Below are 18,109 nucleotides of genomic sequence, written 5' to 3'. Positions count from 1 at the left end.
AGCTCAGAAGGGACCGGAGAGAGGATTCATCTTAGACCCTATTCAACTCCTCTTAGATTTCACTTAGCAGCAGAAATCAGAAAGTCAAGTCCAGACCATCAAGTTTGTTTGTTTGGGGTCAGGTTAGTTTGTTGGCTTTTTTTTTTGCTAGCCAGCCTAATATATTTGGAAGTTCCCAAGCTACCCAGAGAAAAGACCATCATTGCCATCAATCAAGCACTTCAGAGGGTGGAGAACTACAGTGTTGACAGCTGTGAAGGAAACTTGATCCACCAAGAAGAGCTGGTTTGGTAACTCTGGCAGAGAACACCCTTCCTTTCAAAATTTTGAACTAGTTAGCAATTACCAGAACAGACACTGCACAAGTTAAGCATGTGAACTATAGAACAAGTGCTACTGCCCATCCCGCAGCATAATCAGCATATGCTAACCTGTCAGGTGTTCCTGGCAGACCTCACAGCCTTTTGTGGTCCTTTATGCTGCCTTCTGGCTGCTCACCCTCTTATTCTGGCTAGTCACTGTCTCAAGCAGCACTGGAGTACTTAGAAAGCCTTTCTAGAAGGCTTCAGCATCCTGAGCAGAGAGATCATCTTCCAACTCCAAGAATTACTTTCAGTGCAGCCTCTGGAAACAATGGCCAGGACAAGAAGCCACACTTCACTATCCAGTTTTCTGCAAAAGCATTGTAGTAAGTTGTCAAAGCAGTTCATAAAATAAACATGCTGATAGCACTGCCAAGTCAGGCCAGGAGATAATGAAATTCAGAACACTAAGCCCTGTTCCTCAGTTCTGTCCCCTTCCTCACCTGCCTCAGCACCAGGAACCCTAGTCAGACCATACTACTTAGAATTTCAGTTGATTTGTCCTAAAGCCCAATCTAAGAACCAGAGACTACCCTAGGTTCTTGCAACAGTCCAGTCCCAGCAAATCAAGTATAAAACAGGTGAAGACTAACTGTAGAAGAGGTGCCATTCACAGAAAAATCGCTTCTAAACCAAAACATTCAAGGCCAACTGGACAGTAATTTGGACTTGCAAAGTCAGTGACAGCCTCCCTATTATAGGTCTCCGTGACAATACATTTCAGTACTGCTACAGAGGCAACCAAAAAAACAAGACTTGTGTTCGGCTGGGGGTTTTGTTTGGTTTTTATAGTACATATTAACACTTTGATAAGTCCAGTTCCACCCCAGTAATGGAGTTATCAACCCAGCACATCCGCCCCAATACATTCACACTCAGAATGGTTTTTTTCAGAGGTGTGTTTCATGTTCACAACAGCCAGGCAATGACGCCTCCAGCCACAGCCTTAAAGACAGGTTGGTAGATTCACCCAGCTCAGTCACAGGGTTGGTCTCTGTGCTGTTGGAAAAGTGCACAGAAGGCCTGGACCTCACGCTTTTAATACACACAGAAGAGCTTTCATCTGTCAAAAGCGTATGGCACTAGAACCTGTAGCAGTGTTGCAGGCATTTTTCTTTTTTCAAGATGTTCACCTGACCTTCTATGCTACCAAACTGACAGGTTCCAGACTATGGTCCTGCCTATTGCTCTGTCTGGAGATGATGCAAAAACATCATCGACTGCACCTGCCCCTGGAGTCTGTCATCCTTTCAGGCCTATTACTGTGCCTGTTCACTAATCATTCCCTACTTCATTTTGGCTTCTCCCAACCTGAATTATTCAAATGGAACCTGTGGGCTAATGCACAGTTCTGACTGGTATAATCACTTCCTAACCTGGGTCAAACAGGATAGGAGACACAAGTGAAGCAACACTGTACAGCAAGACACTGTGGCAGACAGATTTGAATGGAAGCAAATACAGCCAAGATACTACCATACAGTTTCCCTATAAACTCCTCACTCCACGCAGCAACAACTACAGCAGGATACTGTTTACCCAGATACCAGCTAAGTATCCAGAACAAGCTCCATTTGTTGAAATACTAAGCCAGATTTTGAGAACAGTAGCCTCTTGTGTAAGCAGACAGTATTTCAACTGAACAAACTCGACTAAATAACCCATTTCTTAAAGTATGAGGTAAAATGAAAAGCTAATTCCTGCTTCCTCTAAGTACACAGCCAGCAGCTGATGACCTACTTGTCCTGCAGTGTAAGAACACAAGAATGAAAGCACTCAGCTACACCTGTGTGCTATGAAAATAAGAGACAGCCTGCTCTAAATGCAAATTCCTCCCTTTAAGCACATTAATTGAAATAAAGTACTAACATAGTTACCTTTGTGTTAATTTAACACAAATACGGCTCGAGCTCTTTAAACACATCATTCACATTCTTTCATAAAGGAAAAGAAAAGCAAACATTAATTGCTAAACTCGGGTTTAGATACAGAATAGAATAGGTTTTTGATCAACAAGCACTGAATGACAACTAGTAACTGCTTCTCTGGGCAGTGGGTTGAACACAGATGCAAAACAACATTAAAATAAATTTAAATCTCATTTGCTTTTTAGTGGCATAATACTTGGATTATGAACAAAGTCTAAATAAGTCACTTTCATTAGTGTAGCTGTCTCTCATCAGTACTTCCTTTGCTCTATTACAAGGCCCTATTACAAGGAGTTTAGAGACTTCAAGCTGTACATCTTCTAGCTGGTAGCCTTAATGTCTTGTTTGTACATAAACCCGCACTTTGCTACAGGTCCAACTTTAAATCAAGACTTCCAGTACTCCTGGATACTTCAGCTTTCAAAATCCCTCAACTGTTTTTCTTGGTGCTCTACAGACACCACGTTTGCCTCCACACAACAGTGATCCAAGTCTCCTGCTCATGTTTCAATACAGATGCACGACTGTTTTCCCCCCACCACCTGAATGGTAAAGAGCAAGAGAAGTGGGCTACACTAACCTCAAACCATCTGGCTTGAAATCTTGTTCAATCTCCCAAGAGAGGTTCATGGCTTGAATCAAAATCTTAATTTATCACGAGGAAACTGCTGCACTGCATTTAAATGTAATGCATTCTCTCAGAGTTTCACCCAGGAAGTTTTCCTTAGAGAGAAAGGAGAGGAAGTGCTTAAATGTTTCTTGTTTTGATGTAGTGAAAGAAGGAAAGTAGAGGCATGTGTGAACTGAGTTCCAGAGGACAGAAAAACAGCCTAACCTTCGAACCTTATTTGGACACATCTTCTGGGGGGAAAAAAAAAATTTAAAAAAAATCACTAGACTTAAGCCACAAAATTGTGCTCCCCTTTCTCCAGCAGTCCAACTCCATGCAATAAACTCACATGAAAGCTATGGGGCTGCCACAGACCTTAATGCATCACTGCTTTCCTACTGCTGACTAGCTAATACTGCCAAGTAGCTCATTTTAAGGCCAGAAATAATTAAATGTTTTGAATATTTCAGCTATAAATAGCCCTGATGAGCTAAGTTCCGAAGACTTGTTTGGATATCCAGTAAGACTGACAGAGGAGTAGGGGTGAAGGGGGGAAGACACATTTAACTCTCTCTGTTCCTTCAGGGCAAAAGGATGTTGAAGGGACAGATCAAGAACTGTTAAATAAACCGTGAGCTGAAGCGAGAAGTACCTGGAGATACAATTCTGCCAGGCAAGGGGAAAAAGAAGATACTCTGATGACCTAGATACCTATGAAGCACCATAACTAATCAAACAATAGGTCTGTCTACTCCTAAGTGCCTTAAACTGGTTCTCAGTTGAATGGTCTGCATGCATGCAGGAGCTCTCCCATATACAAAATACTGATAAGATGGCATTCTGCATTCTCCATTTATGGAGATAAAAACACCAGAGAGAGACTGGTGTAGCAAAAAAAAGTCAACCTTCAAATTCAGCTAATCTCAGCAAACAGCTACAAGAACACCAGTAAGCAAAGAATAAGACACAAGTAGCATAATCTCTAACATAACCAAGTAAGTAAAATATATATATATATATATATATATATATATATATATATAAAAGGACTGCTTTTCAGAAAGCACATCATGAACTTGGTAAGAAAGATACTTCTCCATAGCTACAAGGAAAATCTTGAAAGGCAGGGATAGTGGCAAAGCATGCCTTCTCATCCTTCTTCCACTCTGCCCAAAACCCAGAGCTATTAATAGCACACTCACTGAAGGACCTAACAGGATCTCTGTCCACAGTAAGGTTTACCAGTACTTTTCCAGCCCCCTCAGAGAATGCTGTATTAGAATACAAAGGACAGATGAAAGCACTAAAAGACCTCTTCCTCACCTTTTCTCCCCTGTCTTATCCATCCCAAAAGGTTCTTGAGGATGGGAATGAAAATACATGGGATCTGACAACGTCCTAGTTCAGCACTAACTCTGGAATTTGCACGTGAAAGCTCCTTGTGAACACTGCAAGAGAACTGGATCCTTGCAGGCCACACACATTTAAACCAGGCAAACTTCCACTTGTATTTCAGAGTGATTTTGCTTAAGATTGTTGCTCACTCAAGAACTCCGTATTTTCTAATCGGTTTAGGCCATAACTACATTTTATGTACCTTGTATACATTCCTCATGTCAGCAGCCAATAATGTGAACGATGATCAGCTAACCTAAACCAACATTTTGAGCGAGAACAACAGGGAGAAAAGAATAAGGCGAGAGATGCCAACTGCAATTACCCCATGTCTGATCTTTAGATTGGCAGTCAGAACAGGTTTAGCCACCCAGATGTACCATGGCCACAGAGGAGCTGAGCAGAAAGCAAGGTGAGTTCTCCCTTTGGCTGTACAGGAAGGTATGCCAAAGGGCCAGGATTCATCCTAGTTTCCAGGATAAACAAGCTGTCAGTCAGGAACACCAATACATTTAAGGAAACATAGTAAGACAAAGAGTCTTCAACTTTTCTTTTTTGATCAAACTATGCTTTCAACAAGCTGATATTAGCAATTGTGTGGCCAGCAGAGCCAGGGTAGTGATTGCCCACCTGTACTTAGCACTAGTGAGGCCATGTCTCAAATACTGAGTTCAGTTTTGAGCCACCCACTACAAGACACTGAGGTCCTGCAGTTGTCCAGAGAAGGACAAAGAAGCTGGTGAAGGATGTGGAGTACAACTCCAACCAGGAGCAGTTCAGGCACTTGGGGGAGTTTAGCCTGGGGAAAAGGAGGCTCACGGGAGACCTTATTGCAACTACCTGAAAGGATACTGTAGCCAGGCAGGGGTCAGCTGCTTCTCCCAGATAAAAAGTGACAGGATGAGAAGAAAGGGCCTCAAATTGTGTCAGGGAAGGTTTAGATTGGATATTAGGAAACATTTCTTCATGGAAAGGGTGGTCAAGCAGGGGAACAGGTTGGCTCAGGAAGTGGCATTCAAAAAACAAGTGGATGTGGCACTTAGGGGCATGGTTGTAATGAACATAGCAGTGCTGTGCTAACGGTTGGACTCCATGATCTTAGAAGTCTTTTCCAACCTTAACGATTCTATGAAGTTTCTAACCAAAAATGACCTTTTAGCCCAGCCTCCAGTCTACACTCAGCTTCCCACCTCCCTTTAAGTTCCTGCAGCTAAGAGAACCTTCCAGCCAGTTTTTCCAGCACTGAACTCCAGGATTCTGTTTTATTAGAAAGTTCAGCATTTCATTTCAAAGAATAAAGAGCAGTACAAGGAGAGTATAGGTTTATCTTATAAAACTGCCTTATCTAGATCACACAGTTTACAAAACTGATATAGTAACTACCTTCAGACACCTTCATGGAGAATTTCAATTCCTTCTTCTCCTTTCTTAACTGTTCTTAACCTGGCAGCATCACTAACACCCACCAGATGAAAGGGAAGTGTGACGGAGGAAACACAATGTGTGTCAACACAACTAACACCCAGATCAACAATGTGAATCAAAACAGGAAAAAAAGTTCCACACAAGGCACAATTCAAGAGAAATGAAACCAAAAAAAACAAACCACATTTTGCATGTGTTCATTTTATCTCCACTGGAGGAAGAGATTTTTCTCACATAGCTACAACAAAAATAGTTTTTATCAGAGTTCCTGATGCTGAGCACGTAAAGGAGGAAGGCTGGATTTTCACATCACTCTCCTGCAATTAACCCATAATAATTGATACAGTACCTAACTAAATCCATATCCTTCAGTGCCCTGCACCTACTACCACAACTCCTGAGACTGCCCGGCATCACTGCTGCTGCTACACATAAATCCCTTGCTAAGGCAACAGCTCAAAGTGCATTAATTCTTCCAACAGGGCAGTGCCAGTAACTGCCTCTTCCCCCTGTTGCCTCTTCAAGCCTGTTTCAACAGCACAGATGAGTCTTAACCACCCACTCACAAGGACTCTCCCACTCTTTCCCACTTCCAGCACCATGCCGTCTTTCCTGCTAATTTTGCCACATATATAATGCTGCTTAGAGTCAAGTCAGCTAAACAAACCAAACCAGCAGAAAAAGCAATCCAATACAAACAGCTTCCTACAAACGGTATCACCTCTTAGATAAGAATCCAATGAGCACTGGAACTGAAGGCAAACAAAATGCAGAGCTATGCAGCTTCCTCTGCAGGGCACAGGGTCGGTTCAGCTGGACTCTTGGAACAGTACAGGGCTGCTGCCCTCTCTGTTGGCATCACTGTCCCAGGTCCAGGCACCAACTTATCTTGAACACAAACTGATGTGTTGTGCACTCTATACCCTCTGAAAAAGCTGCACCGGCAGAATTGAGGGGGAGGCACAAACTGCTTGACTGGGCACTGGTGCCAAAAGAGAAGTTCAGCTCTGTGACTACAACCTAATTCAGATGGAAAATTTCTCCAGACTCTCAAAACTCACAAGAACAGTTAAGAAGCGTGTTCACGTGGAAACTGACTTAGTGATATGTGATAACACTGCAAACATGGGTAGACAACTGGGCTGTAACTGGATCTGACCGTGTGTTGCCAAAGATCTGCCTCAATCTGAAAGTTCAGATTTAGGCTGGGCTAGCCAATACATTTGTTAACCTTCACTTAAGAACACAGTTTCCTTCCTTTTAAAATTGAGGTTAACACTAGTTTCAGTTTTCTCAGTATCCCAGGCTAGGATGTGTAACTGGCAGGAAGACCTTGAGCTTAGCGTAGTCTTTCCGGCAATAGAAGAGCATTCCCTTGATCGTATCTACCAAATATACTGTGCCTGCTATGAGCTGTGTCTACTAAAGAATAGATTAATTTTGATTTCAAAATCACTAGTTAAGTTCTCACAAGGACACTATAAAACACCTACACTTCAGTAGCTCAGTTCCACGCAATAAGCGCCTTTGTATGTTCAAAGGGCTCAAGATTTACCCACTTACCTAAGCATCTTTAACATCATTCATGACACTTGATACCAAGGAAACATCAGCCACTGCTAGCAAAACAAACATTTTTGTATTTTAAACCACATTTTCCTGGGACAAGAAATGCCACTGTCATGTGTGCACTGGCCAGCCAAGCCTAGTGGTACAGAAGTGAGAGAAAAGGAGAGAGCAATCTCAGAGGTAAGACAAGCCACACTTAAAAAGAGCAAACACAGAAGGGAGCTGGTTACTACTTCTCTTTACATCAAGTTCTCAAACTTGTCTAAATACATCTAGCCAATCTAACTGCTTTTCTACAAGCCAGCACACCATACCATCTGCTGAAACCACAAAGAGTTTAATATACATCTTTCACTTGGGTGGAGAAAGAAGATGGAAATACAACTCTACAAAGATTGTATGTTTTAACACTGCACCCCAACCAACAGTTTACTCTCTGTAGATCATGTCCTCATTCTGCACATCCATGAAATCTTCCCTTACAACCTTTAGAGTAAACACTGAGGAGAAAAGTCCGGGATTAGAAGATAAACTGAAACAGAGATAGACAGCAGTGTGCTCCTCTTCAAAGCTCACAAAAGCTTACTCTAGTCCTAATGCACTACAGAAACAAGTCAACAACAGATTACACTAAAGAACAGCTTAGTTTGATATTTGATTAATGAAACAGTGATATTGAGTCTGCAACTCAAAGTACATAGATCAAGACTCTAAGAATAATATTCAGTCCTTCACAAGCCAACATCCAACCTCTTCAAAAGCACCAAATTTCAAGAGTCTTCTCAAACAAGCACAATTCGTCATAGCATCTGAAGGTTCCACAAATATTTAATCACACTGCGTATCTAAATGTTGCAAATATATTTTTTCTACTGAAAAAAATAAGCTTGAAAGCAGGACTTGCATTTCTTAATGATCCTACATTTTATTTTGAAAGTGTTTTTTTTCCTTTTAAATCTCAGTCTAACACATGAAAAGTTTTCAGTACCTATTTATTTCTACAGTACTATTAGCTCTAGAAAATACTCCAGTTCTGTGTCCCAACCCTCAAAAGCATTACTTACTGCATTACTTACTGCACTTTTCTAAACAATTTCTGTACTAACAAATCTGACACACCAGCACTTTGAAAGATTTCTTTTAAGAATTTTGTACTGCATTCCCTCCCTATCCTCATGACAAGCTTAAGACTTTGTTGTTTGAAAGATAAGTGGTAACTGCCTTGAGGGCAGTTTTAAGGCCATGTTTGGAATTACACTGCTGTCGTGATCAGAAATAGTTCTTTCGTATTAGATCAGGATTACAAAGTACTTAAGAAATTTAATTCTCTCAAAAGCAGGATGACTTCTTGTTTTAAGAAAGTGATTTGATTATATCAAGAACCTTAACTTAATTTTCTACAGCAGTCATTTTCTCTACTATTCTATGTTTAAGCAATACATTAAAGGGGGCAAAGCTTCTGTCTCCATGCCCAGCACTTCACATACTTGGAGCAACTGTTCCTGCCCTGAAATCAGTACTGTTATGATTTCCATATTAGGCAAAGGATTGACAAATTGTACCTTTTATTTCCCAGTTGTTTACAGTTCCCCGAGTAGATCACACCACACTGCCCAAGGTAAATAAACAGGCACAAGTAAAAGCCAAAAGACCCTTTCTTTCATGCAGAAGAGGTGGAGCAGGAACCAAGACAGCACTGCAAGTTTGCAGGCAGTAAAATCACAGGATAGGGCTTAAAGAGATAGTTAAAATAACTGCACTTATTCTTCCACTCAGCAGTAACACCCCATTTGAGAAGATAAGAGGTGAGAACAACTTTTCCAAGTATGCCCAACACACAAAAAGCAGTCCTAACATGTCAGTACAAGCAGCTGACAGATGTTCTCCGACTAGTTTCTGTAATTTTCAATCCAAGTAAAAAAAAGCCACCTTGTTATCCTTAAAGCACTGTAAAACATATTGCTCAAAAGACACTCCATATATTTTACTGAAACCAATAAGAACTTGTAAATTCATCATGTTTATCTCTAAGGTGACAGTGGGAAAACAAACACTATAATTTGACACTAACTACAGACTGGAACATGATTCTGATCTAACTGGAGCAACAACTGCATAAAAGCAAATTAAGTTCTACTCTCAAACATCAATTCAGTAGAAATTACATTCTGCACTCCATGTCTATAATGTGTACGGCATCTTATTAGTTCACATCTTCAACATTTTGGCTTCTACTCCAAGTCTTTTAAGAGAAACCTACCATGACTTGCAGTAGCACATAAACCCCACCCTGCCATGCAAAAACTACCCATATATAGGGCTGAAATTGCAACCATCATTTGCTCATCATCTGCAATGAAAAGAAAGCTGGAAATACATTTACCACAAGAAAGAAGAAAAACTACATGAGACACCTCTCCTCGTAGTAAAGCATACAAGAATAACCCTCATACTGTACACAGAGCCAGCAACTAAACTGTAAACAAATTCCTTTCCCAAAGGGCACTTTTTGTGCAGTCTGACAGTTTTGACAGCTCTCCTACCTATTCCTCCACCATAGAGAAGGGCCATTCTTCTAAAGGAAGCTGGTCTTTCATAAATCATTTCTTCAGAGGCCAAAACAGACTCTTTCACCTTAAATTTGATTTCCTACTCGTCCTGCTCATGAGTTCATCAAGTGAGCATCAAACAGGATGCCCAATATCCAGCTTACCTGCATTCACTCAGGTAACTTTTGCTGGACCGCCTTGGATGCTGCATGGCTCAGTAATGCCATCTTTGGTGGCAAATATTCTGTTTTAAGTTTTTCCAACCCTAAAGATAAGCCATCCACTAACCATTATAAAATAAGCATAGCTTTTTTTTTTCCTGTTTTTAATTACTGGAAGAAGATACTGATTTAGCTTTACAGATCACACTCAGCACAAAGACATACTATTCTCACACTAGAATGAGATATGAACTAGTATTGTTACTTGAAGGAGTAACATCCCCATGGAGCAGCTGCAACAGGTTCCAGACAAACTATGTAGATAACTTTGGGAGGTTATTCACATGCTTACACATGCAATGGAGACGATTCACTAAGTGACTTTACCAGCTATGGCACTACAGTGAGTATGTACACTCCATTCCAAATACAAAGGGGGCCAGCGAGGACCTTGTTTTGCTGCAGAGCGAGAACTCCAGTTAAACACCAACTTGCCAAGCATTACCTTGTACTTCAGAACATCTCCCAGTAACTCATTTGTACACCTACAAAAACCAACGGGTGTTACCTTCAAGTCTTACAAGATACATTTAGTCAAATTAGAATTAGCAGTGGAGGAGGAAATACAGATACTTGAACTCCTCAGATTTCATTCCATGTTTCTTAAGAGGGCAGTGGTTCAAATTCTGAGTTTAAATACTTTCCTCCAACCTTTGGAGTTGGAGGAAGGAACTTCAAAAATTCTTCCAACTTTTATATACCAAGTGTTTCAAAAAGCTTGGCAAGCACATAAAATGTTGGTTTCCTGGAAACAAACACAACATAAAATATATATTCAGAAACAAACAGAAGTTAAAGGTCAGGCAAGTCAGTGATCAATGCTCTCAGAACATCAGTTCCTATTGGGTATTAACTTGCTGCTGGAAATGCCTTGATCATAATTCTTGTCCTAACAGATATCATTTATTTCTTATCAGTCATTTCTTTGCACCTAACTGAAATAGCAGACATCAATCTGAGCGACGTTTCCACATATTCAAACTTGCTTATTTGCTTGTTCTAGTTTTTCAGACACAAATCCCAAGTCCACAAACGTATTCATGTAAATCAACTCCCTACACAGCAGTATGACCTCAAAATCAGCTACAGGATGAGATAATATTCTTCATTATTAAGAGCAAGCTTCCAAGAACAAGCAAAGCTACTTCTGTCTTTCCTCCAGGACATCTTAAAAAGTTCACGTTGCTGAAAATGCTTTAAAAAAGAAACCCAGACATTCTCCAGCAAGAGCAGTCTTAAGAACCATCATATAATGGTTATACAATATGTAAGTATTTCTGAAAATTTTCAGTTGTTTACAAATGACAAATATATCTTGCCTATGCAGAAACTTTTTTTTGTGCCTTGCTCACCCTACATAGTTGAGGTTAAAGACAAAACCAAAACTACTAATAACTGGCGTAGTAAGTTTAAGAAGTTAATGCAGCACTTGGCAAAAAGTTGGAAAACTGCACTCCAAGCTGGCAGCTCACAGATCATATTGTGGGCACAGCATGCAGCAACAGTTTAAAAAAAACCTGAAAAACAAGGCACAATTCAGCCTGATTTTAAAGTTTAAAACTTCCCATTCAAAGACTGCCATGAATATCAAAAATCATCCCAGGGATGGGGCCTGTTCCTAACAGTACTGCAAGAACAAAGTAACTTCAAACTAACTTATGTAAGGTGACGTGTAAGTGAAATTTGGCAGTTTTCCTTATGAATGTCCTTGCAAAGGAAACTTCCACGGACTGCGATAAGATGTACAACAATCTAACGACAACAGGCACAAAGTTAAAACTAAGGTGGAGACCAACGGCACTGCAGTTCAGTACCGAAACAAGGACACGGAACTTAATTTACCTCCATTTCCATCTGCTTATTACACCTGGTTTTGAAGTTTAGGCAAAACTCAAGAGTTGGACAGGATGTGACACTGCCATCAGGAGATAAGTGTTCTTCTATTACACTGAAGGAAAATCCCCAGCCCTTCTCCCCTCCAACAGATTGCTTTATCCAGGCTACCAGCATGAGGTGTGTCCCTATTATTATTAGGACAAGAAGAGAAAACAATCCCTCATCCATCACAATAACTTGCTCCAGCCAATGGAACTTTTACTAATGCAATCAGTAAGCAAACACTGATCACTGATATTTAACCAAACCACAGGGACTGCAGTTGGCAGAAGGTACCTAAGAAGTGTCAGGACTCCTTCAAGACCTGGCTCAAGCATTCCTGTCCATTCAACATTAACAAGAGCTGCCTGGCCTCCTAAACCAGGAGAGACTGTCACATTTAAAGGGATGCTTTTACAATAGTTCAAGTAAAATAGTTCTGTGCCCAAACTATTTCAGAAACATTTTTAAGTCACAGGCAAGTGAATATGAAAAGGAAATAACACAGCCTTCCTCAACCCCACTCACTGCTTTCAAAATCATTTCAGTTGAAAAAACAAAGAGCTATTACTATTATTTGAGGAGGTGCTGTGACACCATTAGTGACTTTAGGGTAAGCTAGAACATAACAGCTGTTAAGCAACACTCAGTAATGGTACAGGAGGAGTTACAGGAGTCTCCTGTTACATTTCTCTTCTTGTAACTATTCCAATCTACCACTCTGCTTTATTTCACCCTACAGAAGGCTGTTCTGCAGGCAAGCACAGATCATCCACAGCTGTACATGCACATCCGATCACCAAAGTTATTCCATGACTAAAGTACACAAGCAAAATGTGCATGTTTCCACCGCTAATGATGACATAGCTAATTAAAGGCCATTTATTACAGGTGTGCTGGCGCTCTTATGACCCTGAGAAAGTTATGCAATAACCTAATGCTTTAAGATTATTAAACAACATAGTGGCAAAAAAAAAAAAAAAAAAAGAACCACCAAAGGAAACCAAGCAGTGCTGGGAGGGAGAGAAACCAGTACTTGAGCAGTAAAGTAGTATCATATCCTCAATTTCGATCTCTCGACTCTTTAAATTATTAAAACTGCAATGCTGCCAAACACAATCAAACTTTTCCACGTGCTCTGAAGCACTGCCTTTTCCTCCCTGTAAATCAAGCCAGGTAAGTTGTCACTCTGCATCTCCTAGTTTATAGTGTGGTTAGATTTCCCACTCTCTAGCTGGCTTGCAAATCAAGCAATTGAAATAGCAATAGCGGCATATGGCAACTGCTGGCTTTTGTTTAAACTGTGCCCAGTCCAATCGTTCTGCTTCCAAATTAAGTGAGAGTTACACAACAAATATGTTAAAATAGTTCGGCGTTCCAGTGCAGCGCTAAAAACCTCACATGATCCAACTCAGCGTTCAGAGTCAGTACAACCCTCACAAGTCCCAGGTGCCCCCTCTCACACAGCGTACGGCAAGGATACTGCTACGAACTCTCAGCTTTTAAACTGTTCCTGAGGAATAGCGATACTTTTAAAAAAACACACTGCGCAGGCTCCAGCACGCTCGGGGCTAAAACACCGCGCCGAAGCCAGGTCCCATCGCTACCAGAGGATAGATTACCAGCGAGAGCAGCGCTGACAGCGGAGCGCACCGGGTCCATGTGGGGGCCGGGCCGGCGCGGGTCAGTCTCCTCCTTCCCGGAGCTGCTCCCTCCTTCAGCGGACGCGGCTCCGGGAGAGCCGGGCTGCCTGGCTCTGCTCCCGACACTGTGCTAGGCGAGCGCCCCACAGCCCGGGAGTCCCTCCGGGCCTCCCCCCTAACCCCGGCGCCTCACGGGGCCGAGGTGCACCCGGCCGGGCGGCCCGGCCACGCCGCGGCAGGGAATAAGGTCACCCACAGCGGCCCCGGGGCCGCCCCCCCTTCTCCCGGCTTGGGCCGCCCTCCGCAGCGCGGGAGGCCCCGGCCGCAGCGCGGGGAGAGCGGGGTGACCCCGCCGGGGAGCGGCCGCGGGCCGGGCCGAGGGGCCGTCGCCGCGGCTTCCCCGCCTCGTACCCCTTGGGGACAGGCAGCCGCCCCCGCCATTTTGAGGAGGGGGGAGGCACGGGGGGCCTCCCCCGGCGCCGCGCGGTGCCGCTGCCGCGCCCGCCCAGTCCAGCGTCGCGCTGGGCCCCCGCCGGCACAGCCCCGCCACGGCCCGGCAGAGCCGCCGCCACAGCCCCGGGGCCGCGTTACCTGCCGGGTCGGGCCGGTGGCGGGCCGGGCCCGCGCGCCGCGCCGCGTCCCTCGCCGCCATCTTGTCCGGGTTTAAAATTAACTCCCCGTGACGTCAGAGCTCCGCCGCGAGACCTTTATCGCCCCGCCGGAGGCGCGAGCGGGGCGGGGCCTCGCGCCATCGGCCCGGGGGTGGGGCGGGGCCGGAGCCCCCCGAGAGCTGAGGGGGAAACGCTGAGGGGGCGGGTGGGGCTGGGGCAGACAGACAGACAGATACAGACAGACACACACACACACACACACACACACACACACACACACAGAGGTTGAGCCCGGCCTGGCCCTCGGGTGGGTGCCTCCCTCACGGCCCCGCGCCGCGATGACTCGGAGCAGCGGGGCTGCGGAGCGTGTGGGGCACAGGGCGAGGAACCCACACGAAACGTCTCGTCAGGGTGCGCATCCCGCGGGGATCCCGCGCTCCGTCGGCCGCTGGCCCAGCACGGCTCGCTCCGCGCAGCCAGACAGTCACCGGTCTGTCCGCCTGCGCTGCACCCTTACCCTGCCGGGTCCTCGCTTCCCTTTTGCCCCTCTGTTGGGCCATGGGGGCAGCCAGGAAGGGGGCCTGCACTCCTCCGGGGTTCTCGCTCACTGTGCCATTGCTGCTGCCCTGGGGCTGGCGACAAGCGGGAGGACGGCTCTGTATCAGAACAAGCCACACAAGTTCCCAAGGGACCAAATATTTCTGAATTTTGCAAGAGTCTTGTTCCTGTAAACCCGAGCTGATCTTGCTGCGTCCTTTTAAGAGGCCAACTGTTAAAGCTTGCTGCCTTCACTGCACAAAGGTTTTCCAAGTCTGTGAAGGTTCCTATTGCTAAAGGTCGTGTAAACCTTCACAAGCAAATTGTCGGTTTGATCTTGACACTTGTTACAACACCCTCTCCGCTAAGTCATCATTTGAACTGGGCAACAGCTTTGCAAAAACCCACCTCACCATGCTAATGCTGTCTGTAGAAACGATTTTTCTCAAAATCTTGAGCTGTGCTAACTTACTTCATCCTGGAGGTGCAGCTTTTGAGTGACTGCAATCTAAAAAAGCAGAGTTTGGTTCTGCCTAAACAGTGGCAGAGGGAAAGCTCAAAAGAGATCTTCAGAGTAAAACTCAACTATCATAGCACCTGAAAGTAAGTTCCAGTTTCCACCCTTTACTACTGAAGTAGCACATGAGAGGTTTCCTAACCTTGGAATCCATTACACTTGCTGCTGTGCTTACACTGGGCAGTCCTTGTGTCAGAAAGTTTAACACCTAAACACATTAAAAAGACATTAAAATGCCTAGAAGATGTTATAATCACACTACGTGAGAACTGCAGAAGGATACAGTGATCAAACTATTATATATTCAATTCTACTTCTGACACTTGGATTAATAAAATAAACAATTCTGTAAAATAATTTTATTATTCTAGATTTACATCACCATAAATGGAAGCAGGATTCAAGCCCTTTTTGCAAAAGTGTTAGAATGAATACTACAAAAAAAAAAAAAGCCATTGTTCTTTTGCAGTTTGATAACCTCTACTTATTTGGTGAAAATGACTGTGCCGTTGCCTGTCCTTCTAACCTCATCCCAAATCAAGGAAAACCTTTCTTTCCATCAGAAAGAAGACAGAGCACACTCTGCATGCAGAGATATACAGGCAATCAGGCAAAGTAAAATACATTGAAGTAAAACGCACTGAAAGTTAGAAACATTGTTAGCTGACAGATCTAAGCTTCAGCAACTCAATATAAAAACTAAAAAAAATGGGGGGGGGGATAAAACCCACAATACTAAAGAAGTTTCCTAGTTCTGTTGTTGGTAAACAGACTTGTTTCTGATGGAGTCTGGAACAGTTTGCACAGAGAAGAGTTTGAAATAGTGCATGTTCAGACAGATAGATTTCTGCTTCATGCAACAGGATTTGCTGCTCCTGTAATGTGAGAGCAGAAGTCAAGAACTTGGAGGTCAGAAAGCTCAACTTTAATTCAGTCCTCTTATGTTTGCAGGAAGGAAGGAGACATTTTCTGAGCTGAGGATTTTGCTATTAACAAGTCATCTTCCAATTGCAAACATCCCCATCTCCACCACACTCCGAGCTACGTGACACTTTCCTCTGAGCCAGGTTATGCAAGAGTTAGGACTGAAACTGCTTCAGCTAGCTGTGGATTTGGCCTGAAAGGAGCTTGGGAACAACTGTGCAAACCACAGGCAGGCTGTGGTGGGAAGGGACTGCCAGAGCAGAAGGACATGTTTAACCCAAAAGTGCAGGTTGGGCCAGTAGTCTCCTCTGCCAGCAAAGGCACAGTTTTGTTCTACAGACAGCATCTTTTCCTGGATTTGGCCATACTGTTTTAAAAAGCTCTGCTGTCCCAAGCTTGTCCCAAACCCATTTTAGGCCAGTCAACTCAACCAGTGCCATCTATACCCAAGGCAGAGGCTACTCAGCCACTCTGCTCGGAGAACTGTCTCCTCCTGTGGCTGAAGGGGAAACAGAGCCACCACAATGTTTCCTGGCCTTCAGACATCACAGCATGGCAGGGAACTGGCCAGTTCCTGACCCATGCAGGCAGAGGCACCCACTGGACGAGGCCAGATCAGACTCAAGTTCTTTATGCCTTTCCATATAAAATGCTTCTTTATCCCTATCAGCTAACCTGTGCAATGCAGTTGGATTTGTTTAAGGTGACTTGTATGATGACAAATCCTTAAGCCGAACACCCACCTGAAGCATGCTGCGCACCACTCCTGGGCTTGGGAACAGAGCCATGTCCCATCTTAAGGGGCTGAGGGTCCTGGGACGGGCTGGAGACATCTCCATTAGTGGTTCTGCACTTACCAGCTTCTTTCCTCATCTGCTTCAGGCTGTGGAGTCCAAACAAGGTTATTCTCAATCTTCCTTCTAGACTGCACAGGGCTGCAGGCAGTTAAGAGCTGAGGACAGACAGCTGTGAGATAAAGGTGGTTCTTCTGGCAGCCCCCACTACTCGCAGCAATAAGGCACCTCCAACCCTTTGGCTGCAGTCACCAACCAGGGCTTCCCAAGGAATAAGACTGGGAAGCCAAGGAGAAGTCAGCTCTGCAGTGATGGACCTGCCCAGCAGACACCACCAAGGGAACTGTGCCACTCAGACAAGTCTGAGATGTCCTAACAGTCTCCCACTGGGAAATGCATCTGGATCTCAGACTTGCTCCCAGAGGCAAACATGTGCCTCCCCCAGAGTTCTGAAAAGCCCTGTAAGGCACCTTGTCTTGTTTTTGACTGAAAAAGCCTCAGGCTGCTACACCACAGCCCTACTGCTCATGGACTTCGTCTACTCACAGCTTCCCACCTCTCCCAGCTGGAGAGCTCCTCCCCTGGGCATGGTGCCAGCAGGTATCAGAAAACGTGCTGCTTTCCAAGCCCCTGCCCTCCCTCTTCCCATCACCCATCCCTGTGCCCTGCCCACATGCAGAAACACACTGCTCTGTCCTGCCTGGGCTGGTTGGTGTTTGTCTCACCTCATCTGCAAAGATCTCAGCCCTGTAAAGAGGCAATCTTGGTTGCCTCTGCTTTTTTTTTTTTTTTTTTTTTTTTGCCATTTCCCAAGGGCATCTCTCTCAGATTCAGGGGTGCCTTCATTTGTCATACAGGTGATCTAAAAGTTGCTGTGTGTCACTAGAGAGTGCTCAGCACGGCCCAAAGCTTGTATTTACCTGTGTGTGTTTGCACAACCTGGGGCTCACCCAAGCAAAGCCAAGGTGAGACACGGCCTGGATCCAAGCCTGGTTCTTCTGCAGAGAGCTCCAAGAAAGCAGAGGGGCATTTGGGAGCAGAAAACAAGTTAGGAAGGAAGGGGGAAAAAAGCAATTTACTAAATCTCCTGAACGTGAAGCTGTCCCACATGCTGAGAGGAGATGCCTTTTTAGATGGCTGGAGGACACA

The 18,109-nt window shown here is 44.2% G+C and overlaps 1 protein-coding gene and 1 long non-coding RNA gene across 5 annotated transcripts in view; both read right to left on the bottom strand.

Moving 5' to 3' along the window:
- Positions 1-14,262, bottom strand: part of ATL2 (atlastin GTPase 2) — a 39,053-nt gene extending 24,791 nt beyond the window's left edge. For 3 of the 4 annotated variants that reach the window (XM_027889230.1, XM_027889229.1, XM_027889231.1), the window contains exon 1: positions 14,169-14,262. In XM_027889230.1, coding sequence (XP_027745031.1) covers positions 14,169-14,229 — 61 coding nt within the window. In that variant the 5' untranslated portion in view covers positions 14,230-14,262. Of the gene's footprint in view, positions 1-13,556; positions 13,710-14,168 lie in introns of those variants that run through there. The other variant, XM_027889232.1, reaches the window with a different exon arrangement.
- On the bottom strand, positions 148-6,699 carry LOC114060061. The gene is made up of 3 exons (XR_003571811.1): positions 6,689-6,699; positions 4,099-4,101; positions 148-296 (listed from the first exon to the last, which is right to left on the bottom strand). It is a non-coding gene; the product is annotated as an uncharacterized LOC114060061 (long non-coding RNA).
- Positions 14,263-18,109: the final 3,847 nt, after the last annotated feature.

Source organism: Empidonax traillii, unplaced genomic scaffold (genome assembly GCF_003031625.1).
Source record: "Empidonax traillii isolate 1590-97213 ecotype Southwest subspecies unplaced genomic scaffold, ASM303162v1 scaffold256:size688067, whole genome shotgun sequence".
In the NCBI taxonomy this organism is placed as follows: domain Eukaryota; kingdom Metazoa; phylum Chordata; class Aves; order Passeriformes; family Tyrannidae; genus Empidonax; species Empidonax traillii.
Note: the sequence above shows the minus strand (reverse complement) of the source record. Positions and strands in the feature narration are given on the sequence as shown.